We start from the raw sequence: 22840 nt of genomic DNA, 5'->3' as shown, positions 1-22840 counted from the left end.
CGAGAGTTCTGACAAGGTAGGAAAGCAGGTCATAACACTTACTTCGCTAAATGTTTCATCAAAATTTCCAGCATCTCTTTATTCTTTTCAGGGAGTTTATGGACCAAGAAGTGAACAGCATTAACTCGAGATTCAGGACTCCCACTTTCTATGGGACAGAGAAATAAATAACTATCTCAAAAAATTAAAATAAAATACACAGAAACACAAAAGCTTTTCCCACCTCTGCACAGAAACATACTGCACACACTTCACTTCAACACTTACGTATCTCCAAACATAGCAAAATTGAACATATGTGCTTTGTTTTCGCTAGTAATCATGTTCTAGAATTATCAACTTATTTGCTTATTTTGTGAACTGATCTTTCAATCCACCTGCAAGTGGATGCCTTTGTTTGTCTATTTTTAAAAAAATAACAAATGTAGTTATTGTTTTGCTGTATTGGAGTCATCTGCTTCTGAATATACTGCAACGTAAGGAGTGATGTTAGTGAGCGCTACAGAGTGGAACTGTTCTATGTTACATTTTAGCATCATTAACTGATTGTCCTGACTATTAGAATTCAGTTTTGTTGGTACTATGCAGCTAATGATACTGTATTTATGCTACCTTCCATTGGAAACTGCTTCAGACAATGCTTGCGGATGATTCACATGCTGAGAAAGAGAAAATCTAATGACCTCTGAAGACACAGAAGAATAACCACACAAAAAAAATGTTGAGTGAGATTACTATGATAAAGGGTCCTAAATAAAAATGGCATCCCTCTCTCTCTAGCACAGTACACAAATAAAATAAAAGTAAGCAAGGGGCTTTTTATTTTGGCATCTTATGTAACAGATTGAAGAATTTTGGCCCCTACAGGTTTCACTAGTACACAGATGAAAACAAGAATCTGTAAAAGATGGAAATAATCCATGTACCTTTTTCTCAAAGTTGTATGAAATCACAAAATTACATCTAAGTAGTGGTTGCAATGAGAGAAGTGACAGTATTTATATTGTATATAATAATACTTAGTACAAGGTACATAAAGAGAAAAATATAGAACCAACTCTGAATGAAACAAGTTTTGACATCAGGACCACTCATGAGGTCCCATTTGACTCTAAGGCAACTTTGACTGTTGTGTATTTCATATCAAATACCACCATATTTCTTCAGTGCATACGGCTACAGATTTTTTTTTTTTTCTTTGCATATTGGTGCAGATTTTAGGGGTTTTTTTAATTATTTTGCAGTGAACACCCCTGGACAGATCACCAGAAAAAAGGCTAGCAAAATGCAAAATCTTTAGCTTCTAGTTAGCTGATCACAATTCAGAGAGCCGGAAAATCCTAAGCCTTTTTTAAAGCAAGACTATTTTAGATATACATTAAACACTAACCCTAATTAAAGAATGGCTAAGCACCTTAGTCACAAGATATAGTCAAGGCTTATATAGTTTCAATCTACACTGATGTGTATAAAAAAAAACAAAACTGAAAGGAGAACCTTTCCATTTTGGCTTCCCCCCCAGTAGTTTCAGAGAAAAGGATATTCCCTGCTATTCCGGGTATTGCTGTTTGTTTATAGCCAACATAGGAAACAACACTGACTGCCTATTTTTAAGTATACCGTAACTTAGATCTGCAATATTAATTAAATTTCCCTCCCCACTACACAGAATCAGCCCCTCTACAAAATTGTTTATTACATATGAACACTGTACTATTTAAAGCATGTAAATTCAACTGAATTCTTTATTGAAGGAGACTACAAAATAAAGAAAGGAAAATGAAGTCAGAAACTGCTGGCAAAACTTCACAGATCAAGAAATTATTTTAACACTTTCCAATACAAACAGGCAGACTCACCATCCAGGTAAGCATCTGGAATTTTGTTTAAGCACTTGGCCTTTAAGATGTGCTTTGGCAATTAATTTCATGGACTAATTCTCATTTTGAATTAAGGACCACAAGTGAACACATTCTGCAGTCCTGGAAAGTTATTACAGCAATCTGAAGAAGATAAAGCAATTGTCTCTAAAGTTTACTTTAATTTTGCTTTCCACAGTTTGCCAGAAGTGCTACAGGCTGGAAAGAAAATCAGCTAAATATCTATTTGATACTTTGCCAAAAATTTTCTTACACAGTTTCCCTCCATCCTCTTCCAAAAAATTCCATGTACATTAGATACCATACAGCTGAACTACAAATGCTGTTCTGTCTTCTCCAAGTCTGTATCTGAAGTGCCATAGTGTAATCTGACCTGCTCTTTCCTTTCTTCTACTAATATCTGAGGAACATTCAAGCCAGACTGGAAACAGAGCTAACAGGGCACTGAAAACAAGGGTCAGGCAGCTGAGCTTTAAGGATGAACCCGAATTAGTGTATTTTCTCTGCCTAAGCTTCAAACTCTTTATAAATAGAAGAAAAAACAATCACAATCTAAGTAGATGTTTATCATTATATAATTAAAATTATAAGAATGGATGTTTATGATGTTTATCCAAATGTTTTTCCATAAAAATTTCACTATACTAAATCTGTCACAAGCTTGTCTGTCAATAGATACATCATATGTGACACATCTGAGAGCTGAACACTGGTTAAAACGTAAGTATTTTTAAAACTTTTTATTATTTCTTATTCCTATATTTTTACTGAGTTGAAGAATTTTTCTGGAATTGCTTTTGCAGCATGCTCCTACAGCCAGAACAGTACTGTAAGAATAGTTTGCTATTTGAACTATAGTCATATATTTACTGGCAGGAATGATGAATTCTCCATGCAACTCGTATGTCATCAGTGGCTCTGGAAGGCTTCTGTAAAACAAGGATGATATGATAAATTTATCTATATTCTTTTCTATCTGTATTTACTCTAAGCAGGAAACCTTTTTGACATTCAGTAGTATAATCGCCGTGCTGGAGGGAGACATTGTTACAGTGGCCCTCCAACTCAGTGATTTCCAGTGCGAATGGAAAATTTGGTGTCATCAGGAAAATAAGACTAAATACACCTAGTCACCTTCTATGAACTGAAGTGATGACTCCAATCTATCATAAGGCAACTTTCCAAATTACAGCACCAAGACTGCTTCTCAGATGAAGATGTACACATATACCACATAATTCATTCTTCATTAGGGTTTTTAAAGTATGAAGAAACACAACTCAGTGCCTTACTGGAAAGCAATAAGGGCCCCAAACCAGTTAGGTTTGCTGGACAGCAGCCATGCACAAATCAATCTAAAACATTCCAAATGGGAAAATGGAAATTGAAAACCTTAGTCACCAATGAAAAATACACTGAATAATGGAAATCAGAGTTAAAACCTTCATTTATTAAGTTGATTTTACTGATGCTTATGAAATATTGGAGTAAACACTAGGGAAATACTGTAAGTGGGAAGTACTTCATCATGTGCAGGTTTTTTTTCTTTACTATTTTTTTATTCTTTCCTACACTCCTTAAAAGAGACTTTTATCTTGATAATTGTTCTACAGCATTCTTCGATAGTGGTTTCAGTAACACTTTATTCAATAAAAACAGCAGCCTAAAAATACTGTATTTGTGCTACACTATGAGAGATGCATAAAAGTTCCATGTTCTTAGACAATTTAGTACAATATCTTGATTTGGAATCTACCAAGTGATTTGAACAGAGAATCCATTAAAAATTCTTACTTTTAACACTCAAAATATTACTAGTACACTCAGAATACCAGAGAAGGGCCAGCAGGAAAAGAGGAAAATATTTAAAAATTCATAACATTTTCCCTTTTCATTCTACCACATTAGAGCACCAAAAGGCAAAAAACTCTTAAGAATCCTAGCTGACTTTCAGTAACGAGTTTCGGCAAGTTCACTAACAGTTCAGGTTTCTGAACCATTAGTGAAATGCTCAAAATGCAGTGAAACACAAAAATGTTTTGGGGCTTGTCTCATATGAACGTTAGTATTAGTGATGCCAAATTATTTTCCTTCCCCAAAGACAAATAACAAACACAGTATTTTCACAGAATGCAACTCTATTCCAAAACAAATGAAAAGCAAGTAATGTAGCTTAACACACTGCACAGAATTAGAATACAGACTTCATAGTCAAAAAAACCCAGAAACAAATAAACAAAACACCAACCACACAACCAAAACTAAAAAGAGCCAGAGACAGGCTTACCGCAGATATTGCTTCATAGCACTAGTAATTGTCTTCACTTCCCAATCTGCAGAGTTTTCCAGGTCAACTTCATTGCATGTTTTTGCATCTAGCAAATAATCAGAAAGAGAAGAGGGATGTGAAAAAAGGGAATTCTAAATCAGTATGCCCGATATGAACAGCAACACAATGAATTTGACCATTATGTATTTGCTCACATGAATGTAGAGTAATATGAGCTTCTTCCTATTAGTAGATACTACCAGGACTTATTATCCAAACCTCTTATTAAATTCTATTTCCGTATTTTGTTTTTAAAAATATTTACTGCTGATTTTTTTCTTTAATCAATATTTTCACACTTAATTGATTAATTGAGGTTCTCAGGGACATGGGGTAGGGCCAGAGTTGGGTTAATGATTGGACTCGATGATCTTGAGGGTCTCTTTCAATCAAAATGGTTCTGTGATCCTGTGATATTTTTAACTAAAAAGAAATATGTATGCAAACACAGAAAGACATGCAAAAAAACTTTAGAAGACCACTAAACATAACTTTTCCTCGTTTCTTTCATTACTTAAAATGTAAGTACACTGAGAAATCTTTTCAAGTCCTTTCCATAGTTTTCCTTGTAAATTGCTATTTTGGACTGCTGATGAAAATAACCAAAGTGTAGCATGGCCCTCGTTACTGCGTGAAAATTTCTAAGAGGTGCATCAAAAGTAGAAAAAGGACTCTAGCAGTAAGTTTCCCTTACAAGATGGCTCAAATATTTCCCTTACTTTATGAGTTTTAGCCAAAGAGAAAAAAATTCTTGCTTGCTTGACCATTTGTCAGTAGAGTCTTATAAGAAGACACCTCAAATCGAACAGTTGTATGTCTGAATGACCCATCAGGTGAAAGATTTTTTTTTTTTTTTTTTACAGAATATAGAGAATAACACAGCACACTGGAATGTTTCGCAATCAAAAAACTCCTTTTGGCCTCAAAATGAGTAGCAATAACTATTTGACACAAGATCACATGAATGCGCCCAACCTAGCACAATGTATTTGGTAACAAGGCTTGAGCCTGTTTAATACTACATGTTTCCATCAGTCACTACAGTAAACTATGGCAGTAGCTCACACAGATTACGTGTTGACCCGTTCATACAATTCAGAATTCATTTATTACTTTGCTTGTCAGACAAACGACAGACACATTTAAAAAATCAAATTAGGAACTCTGATTAAAGGTGCAGTCCTTTTACTGGGACTAAATAATTCTGTTCTAAAGGCTGTGCCAAGCAATTATTTCTGTAACTGAATATTCTCCCTCATTAAATCAATTATTTAAATCTCATTTTAAAATACAAGTCAGATAACATTTTCTGCAAAATTGTTACCAGCGAACCACCAGCCAAACTTTTGGTTTGATAGTTGCCCTACAGAGGTCTGTGCCCCACCACATATATATGTGCATGTTGTGTGTGCATATACGTATATACACACAACAACAACAATATCTACTTTGACCAGTTCTGCTCCATTTTTCTCCCTACATGAAACATCCCAGGCCATTACATGAACCAACACTTCAAGTGGGACTTCAAAAATGACTCTACTAGTTTTCATGCTATTTGTTCACATAGCAGCCACTGTGCACTAAATGGCAACTTTACACATATAAAAATAACCGTGCACATTTATGGAACAGCTTTTGACAGATCCGCTCCAAATTTTATGCAAATCTTTCTGACAATAAGGGAGCTAGATTTTATAGAAACGGTCCAGTTCACTAAACTAGGTTAGGAAGAGACTCTTTGCTTTCATATGCAATATGCCCACTGTTGAAGTGTATGCATACTGTCATTTACTGTATATAAAATAATAAGGAATTCAGTGTAATTGTTTTGAAAGCTGCTGGTTCTGAAAAGGCAGAGGTTTCTGAAAGTTTTCTTCTACAACATGTAATGTCTGGCTTCTTTCACACCAGGCAGTATCAGAAATCAAAACTGAACTCATCAGTAGAAGCTCCAAGCCCTTCGCAGTCACTTCACGACAAGCGAGGATCTGTATGGAAGCTGACCTGGAGTTTGTATGAAATATTTGTAGGCAGTTCGTATGAAATGAGCCATGTATTATGGAGATCATAGAGGACAAGAATTGAGCCTCCAGACAGCTGACACTCGTTTTACAGAAGACTTAGTTTCACTAGATTTTGACATTAAAGATAAAAATCTGTGGATTCATAGTATTAGAAAAGCATATATTGGGCTTCTCATACTCTCTTCACTCTCAGTGTACTTTCCCAAATTTTATAGAAAATAATCTGAAAAAGAGACAAAACTACGTGTCTCTGGTTACCGTTTGGAAGACTTTTTTTGCACTTTGGGCCTTTCAGACGCTGAACTTCAAGGTCATTGACAGGTAGCTTAAAATGTTTTGAAATCTTATCAAACATTTTAAAATACAGAAAGTTAATATGAGGTTTTTATGAATCTGAAAAGATTTTTGATATAAAAGGGTATCTAAGAGTACACCCAGATACAAAGGATTAAAGATTAATCAGTCATTTTAAATTCTCTGTACCACTGCATATCAAAACGAAACCCTCTTTATTCTTCTCTGAGGACAGACAGATGAAGAACACAGATAGGATTCGCTTTCAACAAATCATCAGAAAAAGAGCACCTGCTTGCATCCTAACTTTTTTCTGTTCACGATTTTGCCTTGTCTTGATACCACTGTATTCGACCTACTTCAAATAAATATATGAAACTTGGGAATGACAAAAAATGTTTCCAATTTTAAAAAATAACTAAAAGCAGATGCTGGAATCCCCAATAACCTCTTCCAGCTGCTACTGAACCACTGGCAACCTGAGTCTATTTAATTTGGATACCACTAATGGCAGAGGCGAAAATCTGCCTGCCAGACCTGCACGCCCAAGCTAAGCCAGTAAACACAAAACTGAAAAAACATTTTAGGATATCAAATACATTTAATGGAGATTCTCTGAGTGATAACATGTCATTCTTCCTATGGTCAATGGCTAAAAATGGCTATTTTTAAATTGAGGCTAATTCCAACACAGATAAACAACCATAAGAATCTGTTATACATCAGTCATTTTTATTAATCCCAGTTTGTATTTCCAAAAAGTCTCTTTTACTGCAATACTTTCAAGACACAGGTTTATATGCACTAATGGAGAAATTCAGGGTGCTGTTAATATTGATTAAAGTAAAATATCATCAATTAATATTTAGCAAGGTCATTATGACAGATTAATACGACATGCAGGTCCTTAAGCCTGATGTCTTATCATTTCTGAAGAGACAGCCTGTTTGAAAAAATAAAAGAAGGAAAAGAAAAAGTCTTACAGGTTGCACAGAACTGACAGCAGCATATAATATAAAAGCGCTTTGTCATTCACATAATGTCTGGGGTAATGAAATGAATTCACTTTCTTGCTTCCTCCAGTTTGCAGTGCCAAAGAACACTGTGTTATCAGCACAGATGGAGCATGCATGGTTCTGGAGAAGAGCCTGGTGCAAACTGCAAACAAGCTTCTTAGCATACCAATGAATCCCTGAGAATCAGACCTTTGCTGTCAAGTGACAGGTTTGGAAGCTCTATAAAAATGAACTAATCCCAGAGGTCTTGTCTGACTTCATGTACTGTCAATGCTCAGGACAAGAAATTGGGAAACACAGCACATCTTGCAGTCATGGCTACTACTTTGGTGAGAGATATCAGGCAGACAAGGGATTTCATCCAGGTGCCAGTACTTCTCTCTCTTTTTTTTTTTTTTGTTTTAACCCCCATAGGGACAGCAGAGTAGCAAGAGAACTACAGTCACTGTGATTAAAGATGTATCGACATTTCCAGACAGAAAAGGGGAAAAAAAAAAGTTTCTGAGACTAATTTTATGAATAAAAAAAATGTTAAATGCTTCACATAGCTAACTAGGTATACGAGAAGTTACTCACAAATAAGAGCTGTACTACTAACATTATAGAAACAAATCCTTTCTCCATGTCTCTCCCGCCTTGGCACATAGTAATTATTAATACATATATCAGATTCCCCCTCTTAAACCAAAGAGCTCTTTGCCAGCGGGCTTAAACTAAATGTCTTATTTTGCAGTGATCAACTAAATACAAGGATGAGTGTGTACACCTAGACATCTTAGACAAGGCAGGAGAAAGGTGAAACTTCAAACGACGAAGCAATAAGCTTCAAACTATCTTGAATTTGGTATCTCAAATTTTCTGTTCAGACACTTCGACTTTGGCTGCTTTAATCCTATCAGCCTTGCACAAATCCCATTATTTGCTCCTACACATCCCATGGTAGTTCTCTTAGTTTATTCCTACAAACAAGTCTTGGTCTTGCTAAACCATGGGAACCTACTGTATAACAAGTGTTATTTGCATGGACTAAAGCATACTAGATTTGGACCATATAAAGAACAATTACAGACAGGTGTTTTCAAGACCTAAATATTGACAGTAAAACAACAGGAAATAAAATATTGAAAAATTGTAAAATAGAGGCATACCCATCAACAAACTCAGAAGTCTCTGGACCTTTGAACTCACCCCCACAACTCTGTACAATCCTTGGTCATTTATACCTGTTACGCAAAAGGAGAGGGGGGGAAAAAAAAAAAATAAAAATCAATCACAGTCAAATTTAGCATTAAAACTTTTCCCCAGGCAACAAATTCTCCTCAAAGACAGGCTACACATTATTAACACAGCTGTGAGAACTACATTATAAATAAAATATTGTAAGAATCCTTTTGTCCATCTGTGGTTTTATGATAAGTTCACGTCATGTTTTGATAAAGCTTTCATGTACTCTAATTCCACTTCAAAAACTGGGAGTAGAAGCAAACAGGGACAAACCTTTGCTTGAAATGAAAAAAAGAATCACTGTCTTCAGATTTTTTAAATGACATTTTGGATACCTCAGCATCCACATTCTAATAATGCAAGAACTGAACCAAGAAATGCTAAATTCAGATTTCTTTAATAAATTTTGCTTTTCCCCCAAATATGTAGCTGGCAAAACAAGTTTAGATAAAATAAAGAAAAACTTGATCCTATTCCCAGTCCTCCAAACCAATGCTTTTTCAAGTTTCTAAATGCTTTTCATTTAAGATACAATGCCTCGGTTCCAACCCACTGTGGTCCACATAATAGTTGTGTCTGGAGGCATCGCCACACGTTACTGAGATTGGTCCTTCTGGGATGAATACAGCAGCCATAACCAGCATCATATTTTCAATCCCCTACTTTCATTCCACATGGACACTGGACCACTTTCCTGCCATTCCTCCATGCCCTTCTGTACTCTCACACACATTCACTGCTCTACCCCTTTTCTTCCCCTGCTCTTGCCTTCCTTCCCCATACCCAGCGAAGATAAACTATGAATATAAATTGAAGGAAAATGGGAGGGAGAGAAGGGGCAGAGAAAGAAAATGGCAAAATAAAGTATGTCTTTGTTTTTCATAGAATCAGAGAATCGTTTAGGTTGGAAAATACCTTTAAGATCATGGAGTCCAACCACTAACCTAGAACTGCCAAGTCCACTGCTAAACCATGTCCCTAAGCACCACATTTACATGCCTTTTAAACACCTCCAGGAATGGTGATTCAACCACTTCCCTGGGCAGCCTGTTCCAATGCGGCCTTTGCTGCATCGTTTCAGAACCCATATGGTGGGAGGAAAAATATTACAGTCATGAAGCTGACACAGATGTTTGAGAGGCCACATAATAAGCAGCCCTCTATAAAAACCACCATATTCTACCTCTATAGTCACATTGGCCTGGAAGAGTAGAAAGGCCACAAAATACCTGTGTTTCTACTCCAAGGAAATCTTTTCAAATAACAGATTATGTGGTATTCTTATTCAAAATATCCTTCAACAAAGGAAGACTTGTGGAGAATTCCCAGTTTCAATACCAAACTGTTCCAACTCCGAGAAGGAAAATTAAAACCAGTCATATGAGAAAAAGTTTCTTCCCGAATAAATATTAAATGAAGTATGTAAAAATCATTAGCCTTTTAATGAATTACTGTCAGAAGCAGCCATAATACACAGCAATAATTCTCAATATGGTGGAGAGAACTTAACATTTTCTACCTCCTCCTCCTGCTTAGTCTTGCTACATCTTTCCCTTCTTCTCACCACCTCCTCTCCTTCACACAGTCTGCAGCTTCCTCAGCCATGACAGATCTTTGAGAGTCCACTGACCTCCACTGTGTTTGCACTGCTCCATCCTCTGTCCCAGTGAGGACCTGTTCAGCTCTGGCAGCAGCCACTACTTCTCCCAGTTGCTCTACTGAGGCAAAATGGGCCCTTTTCCTTCTCCAGGATGCAGGCACCACTGTAATGATGCTGAGTCTTAAGCTAGATGTCATGTTCAGAGCTGGCCCAAATTAACACAATAAGCCAGATCTCCAGTATTTCATCTGTCATCAAAACCCACAACTCTAGATTATGCTCACAGTTTAGCTGCACGCAAAAGAAAGAACCACAAAAAACAGCTATGTGGCCACAATAATGTTCTCAAAATATGAAGCTATCAACCCAACCACCTAAGTTTTCCAGTGATCCCCAGAACAGGGTGACAGTATGCTACACACCACTTACAGACTGCCAGCACAAAAAAAAACAACCAAGCATAGGCCTAGATTCAGTCCAAACAAGGACGCACTAGGAATCTGTCTGGAGAGCAGCAATTATTTTTTACTTGAAATTTCTCAGATGTGTCCAGGAAAATTCTGGTGAAAAAGTAACACCAAGCTTTTTAATGTTCTGCCAAAATGCATCACACTTTTTTTTTTTTTTACACAATGCCCACCACTACTTTTAGGACCACAGAACAAGTCTTCTGCATTCTATACAAGAAGCTAAAAAGCTGAAGAAATACTGTCACAGTCAAATACAGCTCGGCTTTTGCTTATCTCAGAAGTTGTTTCGTGACTTCCCGTGCTTCTAACATTAAAACCAGAGGGAACCAAACTGTTCTGACCTCAAACATACATTTACAGGCTCAGAAATATTTAAGGTTAAACCACGGAAACTACCACTCAATATTAAACCAGACGTGATATGCAGAAGTCTCTGAAATTATGGCACTATTGAAACTAAGACAATCTTCCAGCAACAATCATGAGTCTATGATAGTAATTATCAGATAATTGATCGGTTTCAAATTCATCAACATGAAAAAAGCACAGCTAATTGCAAGCAGACATCAAGAAGTGCAAAGAAGAATAAGTATTTCAACATCATTTTAAATGATCCCTTTAAATATGCCTTTAAATGATGTTTTATTTTAAATATACAAACCTAGTTTGAAACAGTACTATTTCTGATTTAATCTGCACATTTCAGACCTTCAGCACATCCAAGACTGATAATGCTTGGCATTTACAGAGCACAATTGACAGGATGACTCATTGCAAGGAATAGCTTACCACCGACTAAAATGTTGCAGGGTTCAGACGCTGTGCCTGCTGGCTCAACCAGTCACTATTGGCAACTTTGACCGGTAAAGCCCTGCAGCATAATTTTCTTCATATTTACATTATCTCAAGATGTTTGGCTGTCTGATATTGGAATTTGGCTCACGTACACAATTTCGGAAACATGCTTAGAAAAATAAGGTATTGTTAGTAAAATAGTAAGTTACACTATTGTAAGCACGGTATGTAGATAAGTTTACTGTGTGACTGCCACTGTACTTGTGCTGACACAGGCTAGTAATATAGCATCAAATACAACCTTTTATACCGAACTCCATAGTCCAGACACAGCCATATAAGTGACACTCTAAATTCAAGGTAATGCCAGATATTTATTTTTTTTTGGTTAGGTGAAAAGATTTTCTACTTCCAGACTGGACAGACAGCTCAATGCTGCCATCTCTCTCTGCAGCTCAGATTAGCAGCTCCAGTAGTTCTAAAATCAAGACAGATGCTGCCCTGGCAAATACCTACCACATCCTCACAGAAGGTACAACCAACTACTTGTACACAAATACTCACACAGTCCTTACTACCGAAGCAAACAGCTCTTTGATGTTTCCATAAACTTTTACCCCATTGTATTATTCTCAGTACAGAATCATAAATACAATTAAATACTCCAAACGGAATCTCAAAATGTTCTCTCAGAGACGAACCAGCATCATGCTTAGTATGTGAGAGACAGGCTGCATATCTCGATGCCTCAGCATCTCCTGCCAGGTAAAGCACAGCCAATGTCTCACAGGGCAATGCAAAAGTGCACTGAATCAGAAGCTTACATGCATTTTCAGCAAGACACTGCCTTTGATTTTTCTGCTCATTCAGAGAAAATAATTTCCTTCCTGGCTTTATAAAATCTGACTGAGAAAAAATTATCCAGCCATTGACAAGTTTATGTTCAGTATCTCTGTTATGCTCTTCTCTCTCTGAATACCAGACTTCTTCTGCTATGACATGACAAGACTATTCTCAGTTTCCACCCACACTAGACTGTCCTCTCTTTCCACCCACGTCAACCTCACACCCATTATGATTAAAAGAGATAAAAACATGGCACACAAGCACAGTCTCTGAAGAGGCATCTGTCCTGTTTTCTTCTGCCGAACATAACTTGCTTTTAATGTGTTATCATTAAAGTGAAATAATCAAGTAAAAATTTATTTAAGAACAAGTATAGGTATAAAATCTGCAGCCTGAGAGATGGATTTTCTTCACTGTAAAACTGTTTGGCCAAACCCTTCTGAGGCAAACAACTGAACGTTCTCCTGGCCCTACGTTTGTATAACTCAGCAGACGTCAGCAGAAGGTCCTGCAGGTTTTGAAGAGAACAGAAACTGACCCTTTAGGAATGCTTCAGTTAGTCTCATGCATAAAGTCAGGATTTTGTTTGTTAGGGCTTTTTGGGTTTTTTTAAATGCAGTTGATGTTAAGTTTAGAATTGGTAAACAGAAAATCATCAACAACTGCTTGAAATGCAATGGATGAATCAAGTTGATTGAAACAGAGCCAGGTGGATAGCTGAATTCCTGGAAGGTAGTATCTCACCTAAACCCATTCTTGGAACCCTAGGTAAAGAAATATTTATTGAATGCTGTTGTTTTTTCTTTTTCTAAGTACTTGCCAACACAAATTAAAGGATAAAAGTCACTTCCATTGCTAGTAATTACCACAAAGCACTCTATTGACTGCAGTCTTACAGCAGATAGTGAGGCTGCAAGGTCTCCAAAGACAAGACAGTGCAGCTAACCTTGGTAACTTTAATTCTTGTCCAAGTACATTTCAGGGCAGATCCCCTCACGGAACAATCCCCCTGCATGCAATCCATGCAAGCTTATAATCTGCCTTGGACAACAATATTTGGTGGGGTTTCATATACTTTTGGACCTCATTCCATGCCCCTAAGGCATAAATGGCAAATCAAATAACAAACCAAAATACAGCATACTCCGCACTGCTTACACTAAGCATGATTCGTAAGGTAATGTAAGACAACCAGTCACTGTGCACTAGACCAAAATCAGCCTTTCATTACATGATCACACACTACACTTTCCATAAAACCTGCCTCATTCAGTGCAAAGAGAAGATCCATTCTACACTTAAGTAGGGTTTTGTAGTGAAGTTAACTTATCTGTAGGATGCCAGCTTTACCTGCAGTGTTTCCCAGCTGAAATATTCAGATTGTAAATGCTAGTAACTGAAATTTTAGAACTGATGAGCCAGGGTAACCTCATTTGAAAAAAATATTCAAAAGAACAGAATGAAAATAAAGAACACCAGATAGAATATGATCTAAGCTGGAATAACATCTTTAATGCATCAGACAAGACTGATACAGAAAAGTCTGAGAGAAAAAGTATTTCAGATACTTCTTGCTGTTTGAATGCTAAATTCTCAACACCACAAAGGCTCTTTGGTCTTATTAATAATATTGTGTAGTAAGTGCACACATGGAAGACACTGCTGTTAAATAAGACTCTGCACTGACAGGAAGTGTGACCAACCCATTCTTCTGTTCAGCTTGACTGTGACACAAAGAAAGATATAAATATTCTTCCTGGTGCAATGCTAAATCTCTAAGTAAAAAAGAGACAATTCCTGAAAAATCATAAATCTCTGCTTTGGGAGGTGAACAATTTAGGAGAAAAAAAAATATTCACAGATAAATTTCAACATATTTTTAAATAAACTAAGAAATACACCATAACCAATTACCTATTTTCATCTCTTTAAAAAACAAAACAAAAAACCCACAAAGAAGTAGTTTCTCCATACATATATTGTACACAACGCAGTGAGCCTCAGAGCGGCTGGTCACCTCACATTTCAGCAGGTCCATACAAGGATTGCTGTCTCCTCACATAGCAGCTATTTGAAAAGCTTCTTTTATCCAGTGCCCAAGTTACACAGGGTCTGTGACACAGAGCCTCTCCACAACCATAATCCCAACTACCTCTTAAATACTGTCTGCATACTGACCTTTCTCTTCCATCTCCAGTTTTGGAGCACACACAATAGCAAGCCTGACAGCGTCCTTCCCTCTGGTGTGAGATTAACTCCACCAAAAGTACCTCAATACTTTGTGTGATTCACCTGCCTGGTCAACTCCTGTTCTTCTGTCTCTTGTGACTAAATAGAAAACCTCCATTCAAAGTCTACAAATAGAATACTCAAATACTGTTCCAACAGCAAAGCAAAGGTTCGGGCATAGCCTACAAGACACAGATTTTTTTTTTTCAGCTGTTTTGCACAAACATTGGCTTCCTTTGTTGAAAGAAGTGCTATTCCCTGCTTCTGAGCACTTCTTGAAGACATACTTATTGACGGAAAGCCATACATAAATGGCTGGGACTAGACAGACAAAGCTATCACCCTGGCCAGGTAATCAGTGCAACATCCACCACATTGAGTCTTTCCCAGAGATCTACAGGAGACTAGATCACACAGGCCTCCTTCTAAGAGCAGATCAGCTGTGCCATCCCCTCTGCAAATGGGCTGGTTGGATCATTACCTCGTGTTTCAACAGCACTGATGCACTTTTTGATGACAGTGAACCCTATCTTATCCAATTGTGCACCTACAAGGGGAAAAAAAAATTGTAAGGTTTTAAAACATCATTACAATTACATCTTTCACTGAAAAATAAAGCTGGACTTAACCACATAGCTAGTACTTCCCAGGCAAAACTAAAAATATTCTTGAATGGGAATACTTAAACACTTTTTTCTAGAAAAGTTCCCCCTTTCTCCTTGACAACCATGCCTAGCTCAAGTAAAGGTTCATTCCAGGCTTCGCTAAATCTGCTCACAGCAGCAGCCTTTGAAGAATGGGATCTCCAATTAGGTACATATGTTGGCAGATGCAAAATGGAGTTTAACAACGTTTACTGCAACATTGACAACATCTGAGAGAGTTATCCAAATGGGACAAGGAAGCACTTAGGATAAAAAACCTTAACCATCAACAGCAGGGCTTTTACTGAGTCCTACCCTAAGCCAAAGAAATTCCCACAGTAAAGATACAGAACACATCTATATCATTTCACAGCAGTTAATGATCTGACTGCATAAAAGCAGATGCATTAACAGGACAACAGCTGAGATCCAGCATTCCTTTGTTGTTCTTTTACTTCACATCAGAACTTCATTTAAAAGCTTATACTGCAAAACTGCCCTTCCCCCAAACATCTGGCCTTCTTGCTCCTGGGGACCTGGTCTTACACCATGAAAACAAAAATCTGTGACAAAACTAATATTAATAACAGCAGGATCCAGCTTCACTCAACAACTAAATTGCCTGATAATGCAAGAAGGATGTTTTTCACTCACACACTTTAGTAACAGAAGAAAGTTAATGCCATTTAAAGAAAACCATCTCTTCTGCTTCCATATTATGGTTTACATTTTAAATATATGCATTCAGGTTTTTTGCTGACCTTTCTGTCCAGCTATGATTGCTTTTAAAAACAGACATACATTCTAACAGATGTGTACACACAATGTGGATTAAAAAATTATGCTGCATTTACATACAAATTAAACCTTTTATGAGTCAATTTCAAGCATGAAATAAACTGGCAAAAACAATCAGACTGTTTCTCTAGCTTACATCCAGACCTATAACTCTTATGTACATACTAAAACTGTGTTACTGTGAAAAGTCATTAATTACAAAATGCACAAAAGTATATCCAGAACTGGAGATTTAAAATGAAATATTTAATTACATTGGATCCACAGGAAAAAAAATACCTTTGCCTTCCTCAATTGTAAAATGTTAATAAAAGTCAGTTATAAAAGTAACTCAAATACTTACTTCCCTCTTGTTTTGCAGTCGCTCTATTCGAACTGATGAACAGCTAATGCCAAAAGAGTAAAAAGACATGATTTTAAAGAATTTTATGAAACCAGAAACAAGACACCCCCAGTCTTAGTGTCCAGTAAGCACAAATACAGCTGTTCACAGCCAGAACATATTTCTAATATATTTCTAACTACAGCAGCTCTAACAGTACAACCAAAGCTCCATGTCCCCTTAGAATGTAGATAATTGCACTTTTTAAGGCATTATTTTTTAAAAAAATGCTCAACAAATACAGTTCCTTGGGGAGCACAACGACGTTAGCTACAGTCACTAAAATAACTGTGATTTAATTGCTCCACGTTCCTGCGTTTTCCAGCAGGTTAATCTCCCACAGTTCAAGTTCACTCAGATCATTGTGAACTGCTTTGATGAATGCTGGGATTTATGTCCCAGCTCAGCATTCCCAGAAGTTGGGAGCTTACTGGGGAGTCCAGCTCAGACACGTGACAGTAATAAACACCTCTGCAGATCAAACAAGTTTTTTTTTATGACAATGATGTCAATAAAACCAACTGCTAAAATTCCCAGTAGTCAACTACTGGGGACAAACACGTGATTGTGTCATTGACTAGAAAACCCCATTACTTTTTGGACACAAGTCCAATATATGACTGGAAGAATAATCTGAAGTGTGTTTCAGTTCTGCAGTTCAGACCCATTTCCTGATGTGAACCAGAAATTAAGCAAACTCAAGCACAACCTCATTCCCACCAAGATGGATTTTTTAATCTAGTTAAAAAAAATAATACCACCACCATGTAAACAACTCATGCCATTCTTGCCAATGGAATGCATAAGGCTAAGTGTACATGCTTATACCAAACATTTTCTAGAATACCAATATCATCATTGTGATGGGAAACCATTTATAAAAATTGATGCTGTCATTACACTGAAAAATACCTCCCATCAACATACACTGAGCTTTACCCAGTTACTCATCTCTCAAGTTTTATTTCAGTGTTATTCTTTCTTCACTAAATCTATCATTTTGCAAACTAGATAGTCCTAGTTTAAAGTATAAATGGGATCAAGAAGAAAGGGGTGGGAGAATTTCTCCACTAGGCTATACATTAACATTAAAAAAATATTGCTTACGGCTTCTTTTCCATCCAAGGCTTCCATCCACAGCTTCCTGTCCTCCTCAGAGAACGCCTGCATGGTAACAGGAACCCCAGGCCTGCAAAAGTATCAACAACACAGATTTACTGTAGTCAGCAGCAACTAAAACATTGTTTGTTGAATTCTACTTCCATCTATGGGCAAAAGCCCATTGTTCTAAAGTCCGGGTTGTTTTTTTTCTCTTAATTACTGAATACTGCTCATCTTTAAAATAAAAGGTATAGAACTGGTATACACAGTAGGAAATAGGGAGGACAGGGAGGAAAAAGGAAAGTGTATGAAATCTGCGAACTATTTATTTGAAGTAGTTCATTGTTGTTAGCTTGTTGATTCTAACACTTGCTGGGAGTTACTGAGTTTTGTGAATTCTAGATAAACTTGCTTTTGCATTGCTGTGCTATTAGACAAAAATGGCTTTTGTCAACTAACTCAATGTGTAGTCTCCAGCTTTAGAGACAATAATTATAGTTTTCCAGTTAATATCTGATAAAAAATAATCAAGCCTTAATGCAGTATCTCATTACAAAGCTCCATCCCTAAAAAGCAAGGATGGAAAACTGTGGGACACAGGGATTAGTGAACAGAGATTAACATAAATCTACTTTAGCGTTTATATAACAGGAAACTGAAAAGAGTAATTGTATGGTTCAGCATAGCATACAAAGCAAGGAGAGTTAAAAGCAGAACAGGTTACATGGGTAATTATTTTTCTGCCAATTAAAAAAATAATTATCTTCAGCCTGCTCATACTTTTAAAAAATTGGTAAATCTCATTATATAGAGATTGTCAGAAATAAAGAATTAATTCATAACATTCTCTCAGTTTCTTTCTCTTATGTATTAAGTCTATCTTCAAGTAGCAAAATAGCTACAGGGGAAAATGCTATCTAAAAACAACAGCAGAGAGAAAATTAGCACAAATCCCACTTAAAACTGTAACAGTCTACACACCATGTTCAGATTTTTACAACCAGAGACATTTCTAGTTCATTTTCACCTTGTCATAAATTTTATCAAACCACACAATTTAATTGAAGCGTAAGACTCTATAGGTACTAATCCCTCCTGCTCAAAATCTCTTTTCAGACAGCCTGTGAGGACAAGGTACGCACATAACCTCTGGCAATCTGAGCTAAATTCGGGAGACCCTACCCTAACTTTGGAAAGCAGCAACTGAGCAAGTCATTCTCTCTTGCTTAGTTAAAGCAAGGAGACTATTTCAGCCATAAAAATTGAATCTATTGCTATTCTCAGTGATAGACTTTGGGCCCTTACAGTGGGGGACAGAAGCCTTGCCTTAATTTCTGTAACTAATAACCTTTATGACTAAAATCAGCTAATATTGGTATTATTAATAACAGCAAGCAAAGCAGCTTCTCAAGCCATACCAGCTTTTTTTTCAATGCAAACTGGTCTGCTAATAGCACAGAGCTGCAAACATCATAAACATGCAAATATCATAAACATGCAAACTTCAGCACTCAGTAGAAAAATATACCTTCAGTAATTAGCTAAATTAACAAAAAAAATCCACACGCTGATTTGTGTTTTTCTTGTCTACTTTCTTTTACTAGTCGAAACTAAACCCAAACTAGTTACTTTTATGCAGGGCAAACTGTCATAGGTGTCAAAAAGTATCACCTAGAGGCAATAAGTCAATCTCAAAATGAGCTCCATGAAACGCTACTTATTTGTCATCAAATTAAAGTCAAAACAGACAAAGCTTTCCCTCCTCCTTGTCCTGTATTGCTAAAATTAAAATTTAAGGAGTATAGCAGAAAGATAATGTTCTTTATCAACAGAAAGTATTTTTCCAACCCCAAAAAACCTCTGTAGTCTCTAAGGTTTAAATTTCTCTACATTTACTACTAGTCACCTCCAACTAAACATGATGGAGTACTAGAAACAGAAAAAAGCACCACTTTCCAGAAATTTAGCCAGGGTCCTAATATCCCCAGAGCTTATAGTTAGAAGCACCAGAATTTAAAGAATAAAGAATCATCTCGGCTTTCTTTTTAAAAGAAAAATCCATAAATATTCAGCTAGCAGATCTGAACTATGCTCAAGCCATGCACAAGGCTGAACATTTGCTACTGAAAAGTCCTTCCTAAAATTTTACAGTCTTGCCTCCTTCCGTAGCACAGGAACAAAGAAAATCCCATAGACAGCCGTCAATCTGTATGTTATTTTTTAACTCGGACAAGCTGAGGGATAAGTGTGCCCTGAACTGATACCAAGGAAACAAGCTAATGGCCTGCAGAACAGAACTAATCTCCATGGGAACATCTCAGTACTACACACATATATTATTAAAAGAAAAATGTCTGATATCAAGGTCACAGTGGACCAGTTGTGTCTATTATATGCGGACAGAAAGATGGATTAGATCTTTCCCTCTTTTACCAGGGAAGAGAATGAAAAATTGTTTTGTGGGATCAAGGAAACACTGCTTTCCATTCATCTCTGTTTAACTCCAGACACCCTATTGAGCAGAGGTGACACACAAAGGGGGGTACACTAATATTTCTCACAGTACTTTTTTAGAAACTTTATCAGACTCTGTTTGAAACCTGTTATACATACTGACCAAGACACTGACACAAGAGGAGCTGATGTCAAGAACTTAAATCTTTACTCCCTTTCCTACTGTTTGGACACAGCACTAGAACAGTTAAGTCCCATCTCCCTCAAATCAAAAATGCAAGTTCAAACCATGCTGTACACTTGTAACAAATGTCACCTGTGCTGTATATGGGTATCTTGTCATCTGTCATGTGAGCTGAAAGTTTTCATATGCAGTAAATAGTCTCACATTCTGTTACCCACTGCATGTTACAGAAGTGAGTGTGCCTCAGGCAGGCCAGTCTGACTGACCATGCAGGCAAGGCACAGCCTCCCACCTAAGACTGTGCACATGCCTATGATCCTTACCACTGATATATTTTTCCAGCCACAGGACAGAGAGGCCTGGCTGCATTGACCACACGGTATTTAAAGTGAAGGGCACTATGAATTTGATTGGGGGGGTGGGGAGAAGATAAAAAAAGACCTACTACATGATAAATTACAATGTATTTAATTGGTATAAGTAAGGAACAAATATATTGGTTAAAAAGAGGTCACAAGGGGTGGATGTGGAAACTCAGCAACAGTCCACCAATTTCTGTCTAGCATTTAAGGCTAGATATGATCCTGTTCTGCACAGATACAATCTGCACCAAAAGAACACAGCTTTACCACAGCTGTAGTTAATTGCAGTGCTCTATTAAGTTGGCTTCTCTCATCTTCATAAATGAAAGAAGACTACAATGCTGAGGGGAAGCAATATTTAAGATCCTTTTTAGTTCAATTTATATCAATTTTAAGATCCTTTTTTTGTTCAATTTAAATCAATTTTAAGATCATTTTAGCAAAATAAATAAGAAGCTCTTCTATTTTGAAATAAAACAACAAAATGAAATGGTAGTGTTTCAAAAAGGCAGCGGCAACAATTTTTTCAAGATGCACTGGATGATTACCCCAGACACAAAAAGCCTCAAAATCCCAATGATCTTATTTTCAAATCTGAGAATCCAGCATAAACCCTCAGCAACCTGTCATTTTGGAAAGCAGGCTTGTGATACAATATGGTCACAACTGTATGAATTATTACTGTGATCATGGTCTTTCACTACAGCTATATGTACTTTAATCTAAGCCATGTTTCTTCACTACAATACCAGCAATTCATCATAATTTCTCTAACTTTTTCTATGCTTTTCATTTATGCAAGTTCAGACAATGTCTACATTTCAGTTGAGATCCTCACTGCTTCGGCAAGACACAACTGAGGCAAAACCCAGAGAGGAGTGACAGCACTAGCGTGCTCCTCCACTGACTATTTCCCCAGGCAGTCTGAACAAGCATCGGAAAAAAATGAAGAAAATACAACAGTAATATTACAGTTACATTAGTTGCTACTTAGAAAGAGTCCTTTTTAATGTGTTTCACAAACTTACCTGTCTGAAGCTTCTAAGTCAAAACAGAATCGCCTGTCTATAGTGTCTGTATTTCTTTTGGTACAATACATAAGGACAAAGAGCTCCCCATCACCCTGTGAAAAGAAAGTTTCTATATGTTCGACCAAGTAACTGAAAGCTTCAGTAAGCCAGCTACACAAACCAAGTATGGCAAATTTACATTAAAACAATGGCAAAAGCTATACTGAAAACTGACACTTGGAAAAGAATTCACTCATGGTTGCCGTTCAGGTCTCTGCACAATATCACATAAATTCCATGATCATTTACAGGACATAACTGAAAAAAAAATAATGAAGCCATTTTAGCTGGTACTTTACAATATGACACTATCACAGAAATTTAAACTAACAGAAATACTTTGCTGTAAAGATTTTGCACATTACAATATAAGCACACAATGTAAGAGACTTGCCCCACTTTATGTCAGACATAGTGGTTTCTATAGTAAAGGCTATTTATACAGTAACTAGAACAAAGTAAGCATTTTTTACTGTCTGTACCCTGTTTTACAGAACCAGTTCTTTCTTCAAGACTAGCCAACACTAGGATCATGCTTTACCCTTAGGAATTGAGAAATCAAATAAACAAACTCATCTGTGAATGCTGCATGAGTTATACCAGATATAATCAGGATTAACTGTACATTTTAATTATTTCTTGTCTTATTCAACATCTCCAGACACAGGAGGCTTTCACTGAAGTAGTAATTGCATAGTGGGTTTCAAAATGTGAGATCTTTTAATACAGCAAAAATGGCTTCATAAGTGTTTTAGAATGCCGAATGCTTACACACATAATATTTTAACTAAAATGGCTTATTACAATTAGAGCAAATCAGGATAAAAGATTCATAGAAGTATTGAAATGATTAAGGAAGCCAAATACTATTAATTTTCAGTGTGGCAGGTTTTCCAGAGCTTTTGAAAGATTCTCCCAAATTCAATATATTTGTAAATATATCATACATAGCCCTCAATATTATGAAAGCCATCTTCCCTCTGCTCATACTAATGAGATATAATACCCTGATAAAATTCCAACATTGTGACTTTCTAACCAAATTTGAAGATAGGGCAAAGTGCTACATTTACAAGAACACTGATTCAAGCATTATTTTCCAGCTTCAGACATACTTTTACCTTGCAACAAAACG

General features: G+C 36.7%; 1 protein-coding gene across 3 annotated transcripts in view; it reads right to left on the bottom strand.

Moving 5' to 3' along the window:
• ARHGAP10 (Rho GTPase activating protein 10) overlaps nucleotides 1-22840 on the bottom strand; it is a 150623-nt gene that overhangs the window by 61792 nt on the left and 65991 nt on the right. For all 3 annotated transcript variants that reach the window (XM_082050451.1, XM_082050452.1, XM_082050453.1), the window contains 8 exons: nucleotides 21664-21758; nucleotides 17642-17723; nucleotides 16496-16538; nucleotides 15192-15257; nucleotides 8695-8769; nucleotides 4168-4255; nucleotides 2751-2809; nucleotides 43-148 (listed from right to left, as the gene is read on the bottom strand). In XM_082050451.1, coding sequence (XP_081906577.1) covers nucleotides 43-148; nucleotides 2751-2809; nucleotides 4168-4255; nucleotides 8695-8769; nucleotides 15192-15257; nucleotides 16496-16538; nucleotides 17642-17723; nucleotides 21664-21758 — 614 coding nt within the window. The remainder of the gene's footprint in view (nucleotides 1-42; nucleotides 149-2750; nucleotides 2810-4167; nucleotides 4256-8694; nucleotides 8770-15191; nucleotides 15258-16495; nucleotides 16539-17641; nucleotides 17724-21663; nucleotides 21759-22840) is intronic.

This window comes from Streptopelia decaocto (genome assembly GCF_964273445.1).
Source record: "Streptopelia decaocto genome assembly, chromosome: 4".
In the NCBI taxonomy this organism is placed as follows: domain Eukaryota; kingdom Metazoa; phylum Chordata; class Aves; order Columbiformes; family Columbidae; genus Streptopelia; species Streptopelia decaocto.
This window is presented reverse-complemented; position numbering and strand designations above follow the sequence as displayed.